The sequence below is a fragment of the Lactuca serriola genome, chromosome 1 (assembly GCF_051521515.1).
Source record: "Lactuca serriola cultivar US96UC23 chromosome 1, Lser_US96UC23_V15, whole genome shotgun sequence".
Taxonomy (NCBI): Eukaryota; Viridiplantae; Streptophyta; class Magnoliopsida; order Asterales; family Asteraceae; genus Lactuca; species Lactuca serriola.
The window spans coordinates 19,061,414-19,078,979 of NC_136408.1; the positions used below are offsets into that span (position 1 = coordinate 19,061,414).

A 17,566-nucleotide genomic window follows, 5' to 3' on the forward strand; every position below is an offset into this window, starting at 1 on the left:
CCATAATATTTCTAATTGTCATGTTCTCACAATTTCGATTATGAAAAGGGATGTCGTAATCATAACCAAAATTTGAGAATGCAATTATCCTTTCCATATATAGAATTTCCTCATGTTGAACCATTTCAACACAACATTCATATATATTTGACTAAATTTGATTAAAATTCCACAATCTGAGCCTTTAGATTTGAAATGAAGTATAATATTCTCTCCCTTAATTATAACAAAACAACTTTTCAACCCCTAAAACTTGGAAAAGTGAATCTTTGTTTTCTATAATTAATATTGCTAACTTGCAATACTTGAAATAATAATCATGCTCCCACTAACACAATGATTATTACCATACAAGCATAGCACTTATGCTCCCACTAGCTTTGACATATATTCAGAAAACATTTGAACTTCCAGAAAACAATGTTTATTGAATTCCTTAAGTACATATTTCTAAATACCTGATGCTTTGATAAGCCTTTATCTAAACTTCTTAACCTCATACACCTTTGCCTTAGAAATCTCACATGTGTGTCTAAAGAAATTCAGAACTTATGTTACTAAGTCCCAAATGTTCATACTAATTGCAAAATCTCACAATTCGAACTATGAAAAGGGATGCCGTAATCATAATCGAATTTGAGATTACAATTTTCACAATTGCAATCTTCTTAAAATCTCTCTTAGTGAAAGCATTTCATTATAATAATTTTCATGAAGGAGGGAAACCTCATGACACTTAGATTTTAACGTGTATATGTTCCTATCCATGTGAATTTGCCAAAACCAAAGTTTGCGACAAATCCAAACTCATATGGACTGAACGTGCTCAATCTCGATTTCTTGCCTCATGGTAACATGAATGCCCACAATGTCTTCCAAGCAACTCCCCTTTCATATCAATGTACTTTCCATTGATCAAGGTGATTTTTCTTTATGCATTCAATTGAGAACTCATAAAACTCACATGCATAATTAACTCAATTGGAATGGCACAGAAAAAGAGTATGTCATCCACGATAGGCTTTAAACCTCAAGTCGTGTGCTAGTGATGATCAACTAGGTTTAACTCTTGATTTGTTCTTGAAACCTTTCAAGACCATTAAGACTCTCACTAACTCCTTGACACATAAGATTCTTTTGTCAAGAAACATTCATTGACAAAACAAATATTCAAGAGTTAATGTAGTTTTTATCAAGACTATCACTTCACATAATTGGTTCTAGTTGGTCTTGGTCTTATCCAAGACATCACAACTTACCAATCTCAAATGTGCAGGAATAAGAAGACTTTTTTCAATTCCACATTTGTTGAGTGTTATAAACCTACTAAAGATGTGTCACTCAATTCACAATCTTGGAGTATAACTCTAAGACTTGATATTGGAATGAAGTATGATTGACTTGTTGGTTTAACCATTTCCACAATTCTCGATTCCTCTTCTTAGACATACAAATGCACTAAGACTCACTTAGAGGATCAATTGAGATATGGTTCTTAATCATTAAGACTTATCATAAAACACAATAAAAAGGTACTCTCCCTTCATATTAGAATGGAGAAATATTTATCTTTCTGCCTACTTGATTCTTCTTTATTCGTTCTGCTATTCATTGAAACTCATTCAACCAACTCAGAATTACACTTAATCTTATAAGTATAATCATATTTACTAAACTTTAGTAAATCATGACGGATATCTTTATCACTCTTGTGGTGTACTCGATCTCTCAGTCCTTCACTTGACACTTTCCCAAAGATTTAGTCTAATTTCCAAATATGAAGTTTCTCATTCATCACGCAATGCATGTTGCATGATTCCAAGTTTCTGCCCAATTGAAACTTGGGCGATGAGAAACTCTCCCTATTTGGTAAATTCTCGACATTTCACAAATAACAAAATCAAGAATCACATCCAATTCAACATTGCTAAAATTAGAAATACATAAACATCCATTTTCACATATGCCATTGTAAGGAGAAATAAATAAGACGAAATCAAAATTTATTTTATTGCGGAAAAACTTGTCCTTACAATGTAATTCAAATGAAAACTATGCTATTTCAATTTCTAAGCAATCTATTCTAACTCTAAAGTAGTATCTCAAAAATCCGATCTTCAAGCAATGCGATCGAAATCCATTTCTTCACGGTCAGATTCAGCTTACTTCTTCCCTTAAGCTTCCTCTATTTTCTTCGATCCTACAAAACATCAAAATGTAATCTTATCACATCATGTATTGAAAATCAAAGAATATGAACTTAAAAGAGCTAGATAGTGGATTTCATACCTGAAGAAGAGTCATAACACCAGACTCTCCCATCTCTTAGATCTCTCAGGTAGACAGGGCAGCGTCGTCTCCAATGTCCTTCTCTTGGCAATAAAAGCAAATGGACTTCTTTGGAAAAGCACATGGGACAATCCCATACTTAGTCCTTTCTGGACTTCCAATGTTGCTAGTGTCCATTGAAGTTTTGGAGTTTGATTCACCAGACAAATTTGCTTGATCAACACACCAAATCATCATTGATTCAGCAGCTATAAGCAAATAGGTCAAATCAATGAGGGTCACGTCGTGGTCCATCGTATAGTACTCTCTAACAAAGTCACTATATGATTCAGGAAGTGAATGAAGAACCCAGTCAATAGCCAACTTACCTGAAATCTCGACACCCAACATCCTTAACCTGTCAATGTGTGACTTCATCTCTAAGACGTGTGCACACACAGGTTTCCCATCTTCGTGCTTACTTGCCAAAAGGGCTTGAGAGAGCTTGAACTTTTCAAGCCTTCGAACTTGTGGGTCAGGGAGAATAATTGGAGGAGGTGGAGGAAGTGAAGCATGATCTCTTGTTCCTTGATCATATCATGGAATATCATCTTCACACGGAAAACTTGTTCCATGGGATTTGGGAAGACCATAGTTAGATTCAGACATCTACAAAACGGGAGAAATTCAAGTCAAGTTGATTAGAATCCTTGATGTAACACCCAAATGAAACATCAAGGCTAGGATCCTACACAATACTCTACAACCTAGAAGAGGGATGTCGTAATCTAGTTGCAGAATATTTGAAGGTAGATAAATGACGATTTACCAATTTCCACCATGAAAAAATGAAAAAGAAATTTAAGTTTTAAATGAATTGAAAATCCTAGATCTTTTGAGATTCATTGAACTTTTCAATGACATGTTTAATCTCGATTATGCCCTACTATTTGCGACTAGGATGCCGAGGATCACAAACAAGGTGTGAATAACCATGCGAATCACGTGGTGCACTCAATGCTACTATCACCTAATCAATGTGTCGGTTAGCCACACATGCTCCATAAATATATGATAAACATCGAACTACCCTTTGCTACCAATGTCAAACCCAAATTAGTGTGCCGATTAACCACACACGCTCCACTAACGCCTCAGAAAGGGTACAAAGTGTCATTCCATGGATTAGCATACAATTTCACATTTTGCCTAAAGTAACTATGATTTGGGAATTAAAAAAACATTTAGTTACTTTGTACTTCATTATACTTATAATGGAAGGTTTCTGTCCTATCCTACTCATTTGGCTAACGACCATCCACTAATCAAGAGTGCGGTGGGTAAGAGTGGATACCTATTCAATCGCCATTTTATAGGCAATTTCCTTAAACACCCCTTATAGACCAACTTCGTGAATGAGGCCTACTAACGGTAAGACTGACTATTTACTCATATATATATATATATATATAATATTAGACTTTTAGTGTTACATATATATAGTATAGGGTGTATTTTACACTTTTAAAATACTAGGTGGTTTTATTAACTTTCTCTTTTAATTAAACTTTTAATTAACTTAACAAAACCATGTGGGTGTAATTTGAATTTTTTTCAAAATACTAGGGTTTTAGAATTTAAATATTACATAATTAAACTATTAATCAAAATTTTAAATTCCAAAACTTGAGGGCAAGTTTTGAAACATTTCAAAACATTAGGGTTTAGAATTTAAATATTTCAAAATTAAAATTTTAATTCCAAAACTTAATGGCAAGTTTTGAAATTTTTCAAAACATTAGGGTTTAACTATTTAAATTTTAAAAACAAAAACTTTTAAGTTCAAATTTAAACTATAAAACCTAAAGGGGAAAATTGAAAATTTTTTACAAGATAATTCAAATCTAATTACAAATAATCAATCTTTATCTAATAAAACAAAAGATTATCTAAATTTTGACAATTATCTTCTATTTTGGCAAGGATAATCACCCAATATCAATAAAAATCGGATTTTTATGAATTAAAAACGTTTATGGTAATTATCCCTAGCCAAAACAGCAGAAAATCGCCAAAAAACACTGCCAGACCCTCGGACTCGCCGAGTTCATCTACTGACTCGCCGAGTTAGTCAAGCAGAAGGTGCAAAAATCGATTTTTCAGCCAATAAACTATCAAATAAGTATCAATTCACTAACAAATAGCCCTAGGCTCTAATACCACTTATGAATTTTTTAGCAATACATCAATCCTATGGTGTACATGCAAACCCTAATAACCTTGGATCTAGTTTGTCTAATGAACATGCAATTGATATCCAAAGCCATAAACCCTAGATCTAATAAACTATAACTGAAAATAGGGTTTAGATCTTACCTTTGATTGTTATATAACAATAACAATCACTCCTTGCTTTGATTGGCTTCAAAAAGCTTAGTGCCTCAAGTGTTGCACCTCTAATGGAGTCACAAACTGTAACGCCTGTGTTTCCGGGCTTGCCATTTTTAGCAATGTAATGGTCTAGGTTAACCTTTGTAACCCGTTTTGAAATAATAAGATTTTATTATTTGAGTATTATGTGTTTTGTGCTTAATTGCTTAATTATGTGGTTTGATTAATTAAGAATAAAAATAAGCGTCAAAATTTAAGTGTAAAATAAACTTGATATCTTTGAATAATGTTGTAGTAGTTGAAACGAGGTTTCCGAATATATATAGAACGCCCAAATCTGACTTCGTATGAGGAAGTTATGATTTATTGAAGTTTCGGCTTAGCGGTATGCAGCCTATTATACTCGATTTGAGATCGAGGGGTTTTTAGCCGAAGCAATCTAAACGAGGATCGAAGGTCTCGTTGTTGGTATCGAAGCGATAAAAAGTTAGGCGAGAACGGACGTCAAACGAAGAAGTTATGAATTTATAACGAAGTTTTTCTGTCCCGACCTATTAAAAATAAATAATAAAAATAAATTTAAAATTAGCCGACGGAGTCTAAACGAAAGTTGTAGAGCATAGTCTCACCTTCGCGTGGATATAAAGAACGTCGAAAACGGAGTTCGTATGAAGAAGATATGAATTTCCGAAGTTTATTAAATAATTTGTATTTAAATTTAATCTTTAATTCGGATGATTATCCGAAGGAGTCACCGATCTGATCCGAAGTACGCCCCGCGTACACCGAGGATGTCGACACTCGCACTCGAGGAATTCGGATGACGAACGCAGTGACGATTTCGGAGCAGTATGCCCCGCGTACTCCGAGGCTCCAGCCTCCTATAAATAAGATGCGAGGGCAGCCGACTCCTTTGCTATTTTTCTCCCTTCTCTCTCCCATTTTGCATCGATTTGCATGCCAGAAATACCCCGAAGCCCCGGTATTATTCTCGAGCCCCGAAGCAAGTCCCGAGATCCCGAAGATCCCGAGAAGTGTGGTTCCCGAGCCGAAGCTCTGCCCGAGAGAAGTTCGATTTTTGTGAAGATCTTCCAGATCTGCTGAGGATTACTACTTCTGCAAGTCGTAGTGCTGTCCGATCATCTTCTGATCAAGTGAGTGTATACTACCTTTCATAAACACGATAATAATACAAGTATGGTTCGAGTGTATTAAGTATATTGTTGTTTATAGGTGTGAGTGTGCTGTTACTTTCTTCTAACGCATAATTATGAAGTATTTTATATGAAATACGTGTTATATGTATATTTTGTGTTATATGTGTGAATGTATATTCACTCTCTTCTATCTCATGTATCTGATTTGTTTTCTATGAAATACGTGTTATGTGTGTGTGCCTCATCTGTTATGTGGAATATGTATTGATTAAAGCATGCTATACAGGTTTTTAAACGATGTATGAAATGTATATTTTTATCTACTAATATTTTGGGTAGAACATGGGTAGATAGTTGGTGTGTAATAAACAGATGAGAGGCCTCGTTGTTGTTTTGATTCAGTCATCTAGCGGAGTTTAGATGACGACCACAGACTTTTCTAGACAGTCTTGTGGAACATTAGCAGGTTTGCCACCTGTAGGTGTTAATGAACTTGGGTGTTCATTCGTTGTACTCCATCCCCCTCATGGTTGTCTTATTTGACTTATATTGCTGAGGTACCCCTGAAGCATGTGTTGTCGCCCCGATGAAATATTCTTAGACTAGGTCCCTTATGTTAGTTGTTTTAGGGACATAAAGTGAGAATAACGGGAATGGGTAATTGGGTTATTGTTGGTTGGTGAAAATTAAATATGATTATTTATTGTGGGTTGAAAACCCTATATGCTCACCAGGCTCCCAAGCCTGACCCACTCAGTTTTATTTGTATTACAGGAAGTGGCGCGAGGGCATAAGATGGATGAACCATCAAGTTGTTTTGTTTACAAGTCTGTATATGTATATATTTGTTGAATGACTTGTAATGTTATCGTTTATGCTTATTGGTCTGTATCGGAACATGACACCCCGAGTTTTGATTATATAAATCAAAATCGGTCTTTTCTGGCCGAGATTTTGGGGATGTCTCACAAACACCACTAAGCAATTGGATGAAGGAGAGAAGAGAGGAGAGGCACCAAAAACGGCTAGAAACCCTAATCCAAGTGTTAGCCACGTTTTTGGTGCCCAAGGGTTCCTTATATACTTATGCTATTAGGGTTATCCAACAAGGAAACCCTAATTTGACTGCTTAAGCCCTAAGCAGCCCATGGACCCCTTCTGGAACATGCCTTGGACGATTTCTAATGGGCTTTCCCATAGAATTTGTCCAACCTATTGTTCCAAGGTGATCCATAGCCCAATTGCAATTATCCTATAATTATCGTTCCAGTCCCCTAAGTTTAATTAATCTCTTTTAGCCATAGAATTAATTCTTTATTAATTCTTGACTAATATTAATTAAACAATATGATTTCTCCTTTAATATATTATTCTCATAATATATTAATAAATCATAATTAAACCTTTATCTCCTTAATTCATCCTACATATTGCTATGGTGAAGGCAACCCAAAAGGACCATGCTCATAATCGGGTCAAGTACATACCAAAATAGTTATGGACTTAGACACTAATCCAACAAAAACTACTCCCGAGTCAATGCGGCTTTCTTCGCAGGAGAATGAGCACCATTCACCAGCTTCACCAATCCATTGCCCCCAAACGAAGACGATTCAAATCGAACTTGACCTTCAGGTCCTCTAGGCATGAGCATGTAAAGAAACAACCCTCCAAATATCAGAGAATAGCAAGATATCAAACCAATGGGTCGACCTTGGTGCCTTCGACCTGTAAGTACAGTGAGGAAAACTCACCTTATAACTGGACAAAAGCTGATGATTTCTCGTCTCTAAATCTCAGCTCCAACTGAAACCTATCCATCCAAGTGACCAATCACAATCAAAATTCCAAAATACCCAAAATACCCTTAAGGTAAAACTTGGTCAAAGTCAAGGTCAAACTGGTCAAAATCCATAAATCAACTAAGTCAACCCAACCGAGTCAACCCAACCGAGTCACCCATTCGAGTGAACTCAGCAAGCGTACGCGGGGTGTACTCTGGAGGTACGTTGGGCGTACTCCTCCGTTGACCATATCGAGGTCGTTGACTGCATATGTTGGGTGTAACCGTAGACTTCTTCTTTTTCCCATTAACTGCTTAATATAACGTCTTAACATGTCCAAATGCATATCCAAGGTCAATATGTCATTAGGAGTCATAAAGTATCCCACTTTATGACCTTGCATGCTCAATAAGTGCTTAATCCATAAAAACCCAACATCTTAATGCCTTGAGACACTTCATAACATGCATAGGACAAAACCAACCATTGGGACTCCATTTTTATGACTTAAGACCCCTCCTAGGGTCTAAAAGGACATCTTAATGGGTTAAGAACATGCCATGCTCAAGATCTAACATTTTTGGACCAAAAGGCATCATTAAAACACCAATTTCTAGATCTATATGATGGAGGGATAAAATTCCAAGCTTTATACCTTAAAAAGGTTGCCAATGAGGTACAAATCCCAGATCCAAAGTGCTTCACTCCTCCAAGGTGAGCTTTACTCCCTTCCTTCTTCTTCAAAGCACAAAAACACACACTCTTAAGCTTGGAATGGCTCCACAAGGCAAATTAGGGTTGCAAGAACAATCTAAGAGAAAGGTGGTTGATGAGGTGAAGGGAAATGAGGCTATAATGGGGTTTATATACGAGTTAAACCCTAAAAATTAGGGTGTCCATATCTGGAATGTACGCCTCACATACAAGATGTACGTCGAACGTACTAGGGCACGCCCTAGTACGCTCAGCGTACACGCTTACACACGGCGTACTCCCCCAAGTCTTCTTTACGAAAATGCCATTAGGGCTCTTTTTGCACACCTTCTTGAGCTCAGGGGCCAAAATGCAACATAATTAAATTATAGGGTTAAAATTAGAAGTACCTTATCATCGGGATGTTACAATTACAAAAAGCAAACAATGGTTACATTTTTTATTTATTTATGTGTTTTGTTTATGCGACTAAATGATGTCATGTGTCCCGCTTTAACATTAATGAATATAACTAAAGGGTAACAAAGAGTCACATCAATTAGAAACAATGTGTTTCTATAAGTACTATTTAACGATGATTTGAACAATTATGTATCACTAATACCAAACAATTGTCGCAACAAATATAAATTAACCATAATTAAAAAAATTGTCTTACTTTAAATTATTTTTATAAGTGACTAAAAGGTAGGTTATAGTCATACTTAAAAAATTTATGTGTCACAAAATAATAGCAAACGCCACTCTAATAACACATTCATGTTGTCATACGGTCACCTAACGCCACTTAATTAACACAAATTTGTGTCTAAAAAGTATTTACGGTTACATATTCGATAAAATCATTGATTTAATCCAACAAAATAGTCACATTTTTTATGCTACGATTACACTTTTAAATGTTGAATTTTAATGTGACCATAAGGTGCATATGGTGTCAAAACATGTGGTCACACTTTCATTGAAAAAAATAAGTGTGATTATATGGATATGGTCACATTTTTAAGGCTTGAAAAAGCATGGGTGTATGTTATTTTTCTTGTGGTGTTATAATCATAATAAGTGTCCATTGAATTCGTTAAGAAAAGACATGGCTGGACATAAAGTTTGATTTATAAGTAATGGTAGTGTTTAAATTCAAGGCAGTTAAAATGGAAAATGTGGTTGAATGTAAACAAATTGTATTCAACAAGACTTTTTGGAGGAATTGTTGTAATGACTCCTTTGCTAAGGCTTTTGTGGTTATACGATTTAGATGAAAATATTGCATTCGGTTATGTCTATGCGGGAATGCGTCGGACATGGAAGAGGGTCAAAAAACTGTTTAAGAAAAAAAAGAATTATACAAGCCTTATACTAACATAATTGATTGTTGTTGAGATATAATGAACATAAAAAGTATTAATCGTGCCACTTATTGGCTAAATCCAAGTTTTTAATTTGATCATAGCGGATTTCGGGGTTTTGAGTGGGGTGTATGCACCCCACTTAACATGCAATCTTACTTAAATTTTATACAGAAAATTTGTAATTATAATTGGTTTTCAGTTAAGGGACCCATGATAATATTAATTTTATACTATGCACCCGAGTTACAATCATGTCTAGATCCGCCACTTATAATTGGTTTTCAGTTAAGGGACTCATGATCATGGGCGGAGCCACATGAGAGCCAGGTTGACCCCAGGCCCACCCTCAAGTTCTCAAAAAAAAAATCTTTTATATTGTTAATTTGTTAATATATATAATTTGGTGCAAATATTAACAAGCAAGTTCTTTAGTTCAACTTGTAGAGGTGTTCGTCCACCTTCAAGATACTTAGGTTCGATTCCATTTGTCTCCAAATTTTTAAACATGCAAATGCACTTAATTCTCCTTCATTTTCATCATAACTACAGACTACAATTTTAGCCGCTTATTTATACTCTTATTTTCACAATTTAACCCATCTTCTAATTCTTTAACAAACCAGCTTTAGAAATTTATACTTTCTGCCATTCAATTTATATAAAATTTTATTTTTCTTACTTTAATTAATTTAGTTATTTTTTTAGTTTTCTCATATTTTACTTATATAAAAGAAAGTTGTATTTAGGGGGACCAAATTTTAATTTTCGTACAGACCTTATATATATATATATATATATATATATATATATATATATATATATATATATATATATATATATATATCATTACAAGAAATATACCCTTTAGCGGCGACACTATTACCGGCGACTCTAAATATTGTCGCCGCTAAAAACCAATGTCGCCGGTAATAGTGTCGCCGCTAAATGGTTGCCACCCGAATCCGCACTTTCCCCCTTTGTTAAATCTGAACCATTCGATGAGATATCCAATCCAACGGGTGGGGTGTCTTATCCTGTCAAACCTAATACCGGCGACATATGTGTCGCCGCTAATGGTTAAAAAAAGTCGACGCTAATAGTTCACTAAAAATGACGCGGTACCCTTCCCTCCAGTTTGTCGCCGCTATTAGTGATTATCGCCGGTAAAGGGTTCCCTGTCGCCGCTATTGTCTCTCGTAGATAAAAAAACGCACGCAGAAACCCTCCATTCTTTATTCTTCCTTCTGTTTGCTGCCCTTGCCCTTCGCCATTTGCTACTCTCGCCGATTTTCTCTTCAATTTGCTTGTTCCAAGCAAATTTCTCCCCATATTGTTCCAAGCAAATTTCTTTAGGTGTGGTTAAAGCTTTTGGGACGAATTTCTAACTCCATTTCTTGAAGAAAGGTAAGTTGATTTGGTAATTTCATTTTTAATTTGTATGTTAATTTCGATTTGTAGCTTCATTTAGTGATTGAATGGTTATAAATTGTTCATATTCTTGTTTTAGTGGTGTTGTTTTGGATTAGAAGTAAATTGTTCAATTTGTTGTTTGTGGTGATTGAATGACAATTAGTTGTATAACTTCCACTTGTAGTTTAACCTTTAGGGACATTTGATGATTATTAAAAGCTGAATTTGATGACTAAATTGCAATAAATTGTTCAATTTTAGTGATTTTGGTGGTGTTGTTCAGTTTTTCCGGTGAAGGTACTTTCGAGTGAAGACGAGTTTTTTCGGCTACATATCCGTTGATTTCCGCCACTACTAGTTCTATTATTTCATTTTTTGTGAATTTTGTATTTATATGTGAAATTATGTGAAAATTGTCATATGTGAAAATTAGATTGTATATTTCGTATATGTTTGAATATATGTGAATTTGGTGTATATATGCCAATGTATGTGTGTTTGATGTATATGTGGTATATGAGTATTTAGTAGAAATTATATGTATTTGTTATAAGTAGGATGTTATTGTGTGTATGTGAATGTATGTATGTTTGTTGTAAATGTAGTATATGATTGTGAAACTTTTGTATTTGGTATAAATATGATGTTATTATGTATATATGTGAAATTATGTGTATTTGGTTTAAGTAGGATGTTATTTTGTGTGTATATGTATGTATTTGTATTTGGTGTATATGTGGTATATGTATGTAAAAGTATGTGAATTTCATCCTCTTATGTATTATGTAAAAGTATGTGGTTTTGGTATAAGTAGGATGCTATAATTGAAAAAAAATAAATATAAATTATTGTTATAATTTGAAAAAAAAACACAAAAAAAATTATAAAATTGTTTAAAAACTTATATACAAAAACTAGAAAGTTTCTAGTTTTTACCCAAGCTAACTCCAAATTAATTAACCAATAAGTTATATAGTTAACTTATAATCTTCAAATTAATTTATAAGGTTATATTTCTATAACCAATAATAATCGGTTACCATAAAAATAGGTTAAAGGATGCTATAATTGAAAAAAAAATATTGTTATAATTTGAAAAAAAAACACAAAAAAAAATTATAAAATTGTTTAAAAACTTATATACAAAAACTAGAAAGTTTCTAGTTTTTACCCAAGCTAGCTCCAAAAAACACAAAAAAAAAATATAAAATTGTTTAAAAACTTATATACAAATAGTAGAAGGTTTCTAGTTTTTAAATGTTTTATTTGCAACATATTTATATAATGTTATAAATTATATATATATATATATATATATATATATATATATATATATATATATATATATATATATATACTCGACGGTAAAAAAGAGCAACACAACAACATAATATGTATAAAATTGTTTAAAAACTTATATACAAATACTAGAAAGTTTCTAGTTTTTAAATGTTTTATTTGCAACATAATATGTATATAATGTTATAAATTATATATATATATATATATATATATATATATATATATATATATATATATATATATGTTAATCTCGACGGTAAAAAAGAACAACACAGCCTTCGCAACCATCACAACAATCACCACAACCATCACAGGTAAAACAATCTACTTTGGTTTTTGTCCCAAGTGCAAGAAATAGCAATGTATTTTGGTTTTCTATCTTAGTTTAAAAATAACAATCTACTTTAGCATCGTAAAATGCATGTTGAATTGGTAATTTTGGTTTTGTGGTGATTATTTGCTAAAAAGTTTGGTAATTTGGTTTTTGTCCCAAATGCAAGAAATATCAATGTACTTTGGTTTTCTGTCTTAGTTTAAAAATAACAATGTATTTTGATAGTTTTTGTTTATGTTTGACAATCTAACTTATAAGTTTATATATATTGTTATTAATTATGTAGTTGGAAAATCTTCGTGCAATGCTCAACGACCCGACATGTAGGGATGAACTTTATTCGTTTTTTCAATCCCACAATAATCAAGGAAACGATGAGAACGAAGATGGTGGTATGTAAGGATGTGTTTTATTTGCATATGTTGTCATGCTTTGCTACTTGGTAGATTGTAAAAATTTGGTTGTTTTGCTACTCAGATATTATAACTTTTGATATTTAATTGTAATCGGATGTTTGTTTGTAATTTGCATTGACACTATTATGTTTGATATTTAATCGGATGTTTGTTAATATTTAATTTGTAATTAGCGTCGACACTATTGTTTTTGATATTTAATCGAATATTGTTATTACCGACGACACTTTTACCAGCGACATTATCACCGCTAACCAAAATCATTAATTAAAAAAAAAATGAAAACTATTATTACCGGCGACAAGAGTCATTACCGGCGACATGTTTATTAGCGGCGACATGGTCAATAGCGGCGACGTTCTCATTAGTGGCGACATAGTGATCAATAGCGACGAAACAGTAGCGGCGATTCAGTACTAGCGACGCGTCGCCGCTATTAGTATTATCGGCGACTTTTGTCGCCGGTAATTGCCTTTTTCCTTGTGGTGTATATGTGTGTGTGTATGTGTGTTTGTGGTGTGTATGTTTTCTAACTAATTTACGAGGAACACCCTAAAAAAAATTTCTGGCTTCACCACTGCTCATGATAATAATAATTTTATACTATGCATCCGAGTTACAATCATATCTGGATCCGCCACTAATCATGAGAATTTTTGTTCAATGTTTGATGTTGTTCTTGATATGGTTGAGAATAATATTTCAGGTGGGGACCTTAGGTCTTACAATATCTTTAGGTAAGTTTACAATGAATGTACTTTTGGTAGATTTAGTGTGGTTGTTTCTCATTACTCGTACATATAACATTTAACTTGAATACGTCATTATTTAATATATTATTATGAAATATATTTTTTATCACCATTTCTTTTGTATATAGGTGGTAGTTATATACGTTGAAATCTTTCTTATTTTATATTGCTCTTTTGAAAAACTATTTTAAAATCCACACATATCTTATATATATATAAAAAAAAGTCGGAATGTATATTTTCCATACTAGAATTGTGTATTCTGATAATATCTTATATAACAATTTCAATCAAGTATAGTTTACGAAGTTATTGTGTATTAAGAAATCTTAGCTAGGAAGTAGGAAGTTAAAAAAGGCTGTCCTTCCCTCTTAGAAAGCAAAAGAATCCATGTTAAATAAGCCTTAACTTTACCCACACTTTTGCCTTTCCATGTAATTCACATTGAGTTGCATCTTCAAAAAAGCCAAAAGCATATTCGAAAGCATCACCGTCTTGTACATTACTTACAAACACATGTACATGCCATCCATTATATATACAAAACAAACATACCTGCCAATTAAGCTTAGTGTCAATCCAACAATGGCTACTTCCCTATCAACTCTATTGCCAGAAAGTCAGCAGCCTCAAGAGCAAGAACCCATAGCACAAGGCGACGTTCATTCATCATCAGGATCCATCGGGCCATTCTTCGCAGTCATGTCGGTGTTGATGGTGCTTACCATTCTTTCGTGTGTCTTCGGAAGGATTTATGGCAGACAGGCAGCGGAGGCACCCTTGGATAAGGTTATAAAGAGTAGAGATTGTTTCGGTTGGTTAAAAGGCAGATTATCGCATTGTATGGTGGGTTGTGGTGGTGCCGGTGGTGGTCATGTGATTACACTCGCCGGAAAAGGGGAGTCACGTAAGGCGGAAGAGGGTGTCGTATGACCCTGCATATATATTGCATATTTAGAAGATCTGGGTCATTTGATTATTGATACTCGTTTTCTTTTGGTTATATAGCAGCATTTTCCTTGCAATTTGTATTGATGGGTGCTAATATATGTACTTTCTCATTCATATAAAAACTCAAACATAAGGTATATATAGACTCAAATACTTGCATGTAGGGATACAATAAGTAATTGAAGGTACGTGTAGAATTAGTCTTTGTATTATTTAATTTGAAGTAATTGAAGACACTCTCTTGATGCATGTCAAAACTCAAAAGGTAAAATCCTAATATACTATTTATCATAGCCTTAAAGAAAAAAAAAAGGAGAGATAATCACTTAAATATCTATTATAGCCGTTTAAATTAGAAAAAAAAATGGTAATCAGTTCTTACAAACAGGTTAAAATTTCAGTTTTTTTTATTAATAATTTACCCAAAATAATTTTATTTTAATTCGAAGTCACAAAGAGAAAATTAAAGTCTTAAAGAAATATGCTAATTCCTTGACCCATCTTATGCATAGAATTAATTTAGCACCGAAATACAAATACTTATTGATGCCCGGGTTTTATTGACACCATAATTATTTTTAAAATTTAAGCGACCTGATCGAGTACATATATGCTTGTATTATACTTATTTAAATTCAAAACATATACAAATAATTTTGCAAAAGCTCGCATAACCAAATAGTTGACATTTCATATGAATCAATGACCCCCTTTTCTGTTCTCTTTACATTTTATTTGTTGTTGTTATGAACACGAAAGAGGCTTCCATGGCTTCCGAAGGTACATGTATGCATTCCTCCTATCTTATTCCCTAAACCACCCTTCCTATCATTCCTCGCCGCCGTTAAACAAAAAACAGGCAATCAAAACAACCGAAATCCATTGATTGTCGCAATATATATGAGATCAAGATCAGGCGGCCGGCCACCACCACCACCATGTCGACCACATTGATACCGGTTGACCAACTCAAACAACTCCGGGACATATTTAACCGGTTCGACATGGACGCTGATGGATCCCTAACCCACCTAGAGCTAGCCGCCCTCCTCCGTTCTCTAGGCCTCAAACCCTCCGGCGATCAGATTGATATGCTCTTCAACAACATGGACTCCAATGGCAACGGTGCTGTTGAATTCGAGGAAATGGTGCGCGCCATGTTACCAGACATGACGACGGAGCAGTACATCTTCAATCAAACACAACTTGTCAAGGTCTTCCATTCGTTTGATAGAGACAGGAATGGGGTTATCACGAGGGCTGAGCTCGCCAAGGCCATGGCAAAAATGGGTCAGCCATTGACGTATAAAGAGCTCACCGAGATGATCGAAGAGGCTGATACAGATGGCGATGGTGTCATTAGTTTTAGTGAATTCGCAAGAGTCATGGCTAAATCTGCAGCCGAATCGTTTGGATTCCCCGTTCCATTGCCTTGATCTTTAGGGTAAACTCGTGATTTTGTATTCCCCTGTAGATTTTTTGTATATAAATTTTAACGTAATTGCTTTGCATATGAACAACCTTCAAACCAACAGAGAGTTAGATGAAATCCATTTTAGTTTTAGGATCGAAGGAAAAGAAACATCAGAGAATAGAGAATAGTTTGTTAATTGTTTTGTTGGATACTTTTAATTTGTGTGTATATATGTTCTGGATACTTATTTATCATGACCTAACTTGATGCAAAGAGTCTTCATTGAGCTGAGGAGTCGGGTTTCAATTTTAAATACATATTTTAATTTCAAAAAATTACAGTTTCTTTTGTAGTCTATCGTCACATCCGGCTCGTTAAAACATCAATCCACTCCAAGATGACATTAATGGTATGTATTCTACCCGCTCGAAACACATACACACATACCAAGCACAATGGCTAAGGTTTGGTAGACCACCTCTATTGATCATTGGATCATTACACCTACGAAAATGTTATCACTGAATGAAAATAATGATTTAACACCAAAATTCAAACCAGATTTTGGATCCACATAATTCCCGTATTTAACACCTAAAGCCACCAATCAAGATGTTAATTAAAAACATTAAAAAAAAGAAAAACTATTCTATTATGGGTCCTATTAAAACATCCGGTATACAAACTACGGATGTATTCGTGGTCTACATGACATCAGACATCGACTACGAACACCATTCCGGTGTCTCATTTTGGCTTGTGGTCATTGTCCAATGTGGTGTAGACAACGACCACAACAAATAAAAAAAGTTTTCCTCTTTGACTCATTTCTTTGGCCATTGTAAAAGGCTAATTTAGTTTTTAGTTTATTTATTTATTTATTTTTACCTATATAAATACCACTACAAACCACCTTATTTTCCATATATTTTTTTCTCACCTTTTACTTACATTCACATATTTGTATTGTTAAATTTCAAAAATTATGGCTCCTACAATGATGAATTGGTCGGAAAAGGAATAAGAGAAGTTAGCACTAACATTTACGTTGGTTTCTAAAGAACTAGATAGTCAAATCTCTAGAGATTTTTAGAGAAAAGTTTGAAACATTTTTTATGGTTTAGTGGGTTGTACAAGTCGAAATCTCGACGAAATATGTTCGAAATGCTACCATATGAGTGTAAAATGTTGTCAATCCAGTGAAATTTACAACATCGTAATCAGTCAACACGAAGACGATATTGATGTGGTTAGTGTGGTCATGCATCAATATGAAAACACAACCCATAAACCTTATTCACATCTTAAAGCTTAATTAAAGTTG

The 17,566-nt window shown here is 34.0% G+C and overlaps 1 protein-coding gene and 1 pseudogene across 1 annotated transcript; both read left to right on the forward strand.

Annotated features, from left to right (window-relative positions):
• Positions 1–14,462: 14,462 nt before the first annotated feature.
• On the forward strand, positions 14,463–14,810 carry LOC145052181 (uncharacterized). Its single transcript, XM_078999994.1, has one exon. The coding sequence runs from the start codon at positions 14,463–14,465 to the stop codon at positions 14,808–14,810; it is 348 nt and encodes a 115-aa protein (XP_078856120.1).
• Positions 14,811–15,515: 705 nt separating this feature from the next.
• On the forward strand, positions 15,516–16,491 carry LOC145067700 (putative calcium-binding protein CML16 pseudogene; annotated as a pseudogene).
• The last annotated feature ends 1,075 nt before the right edge of the window (positions 16,492–17,566 follow it).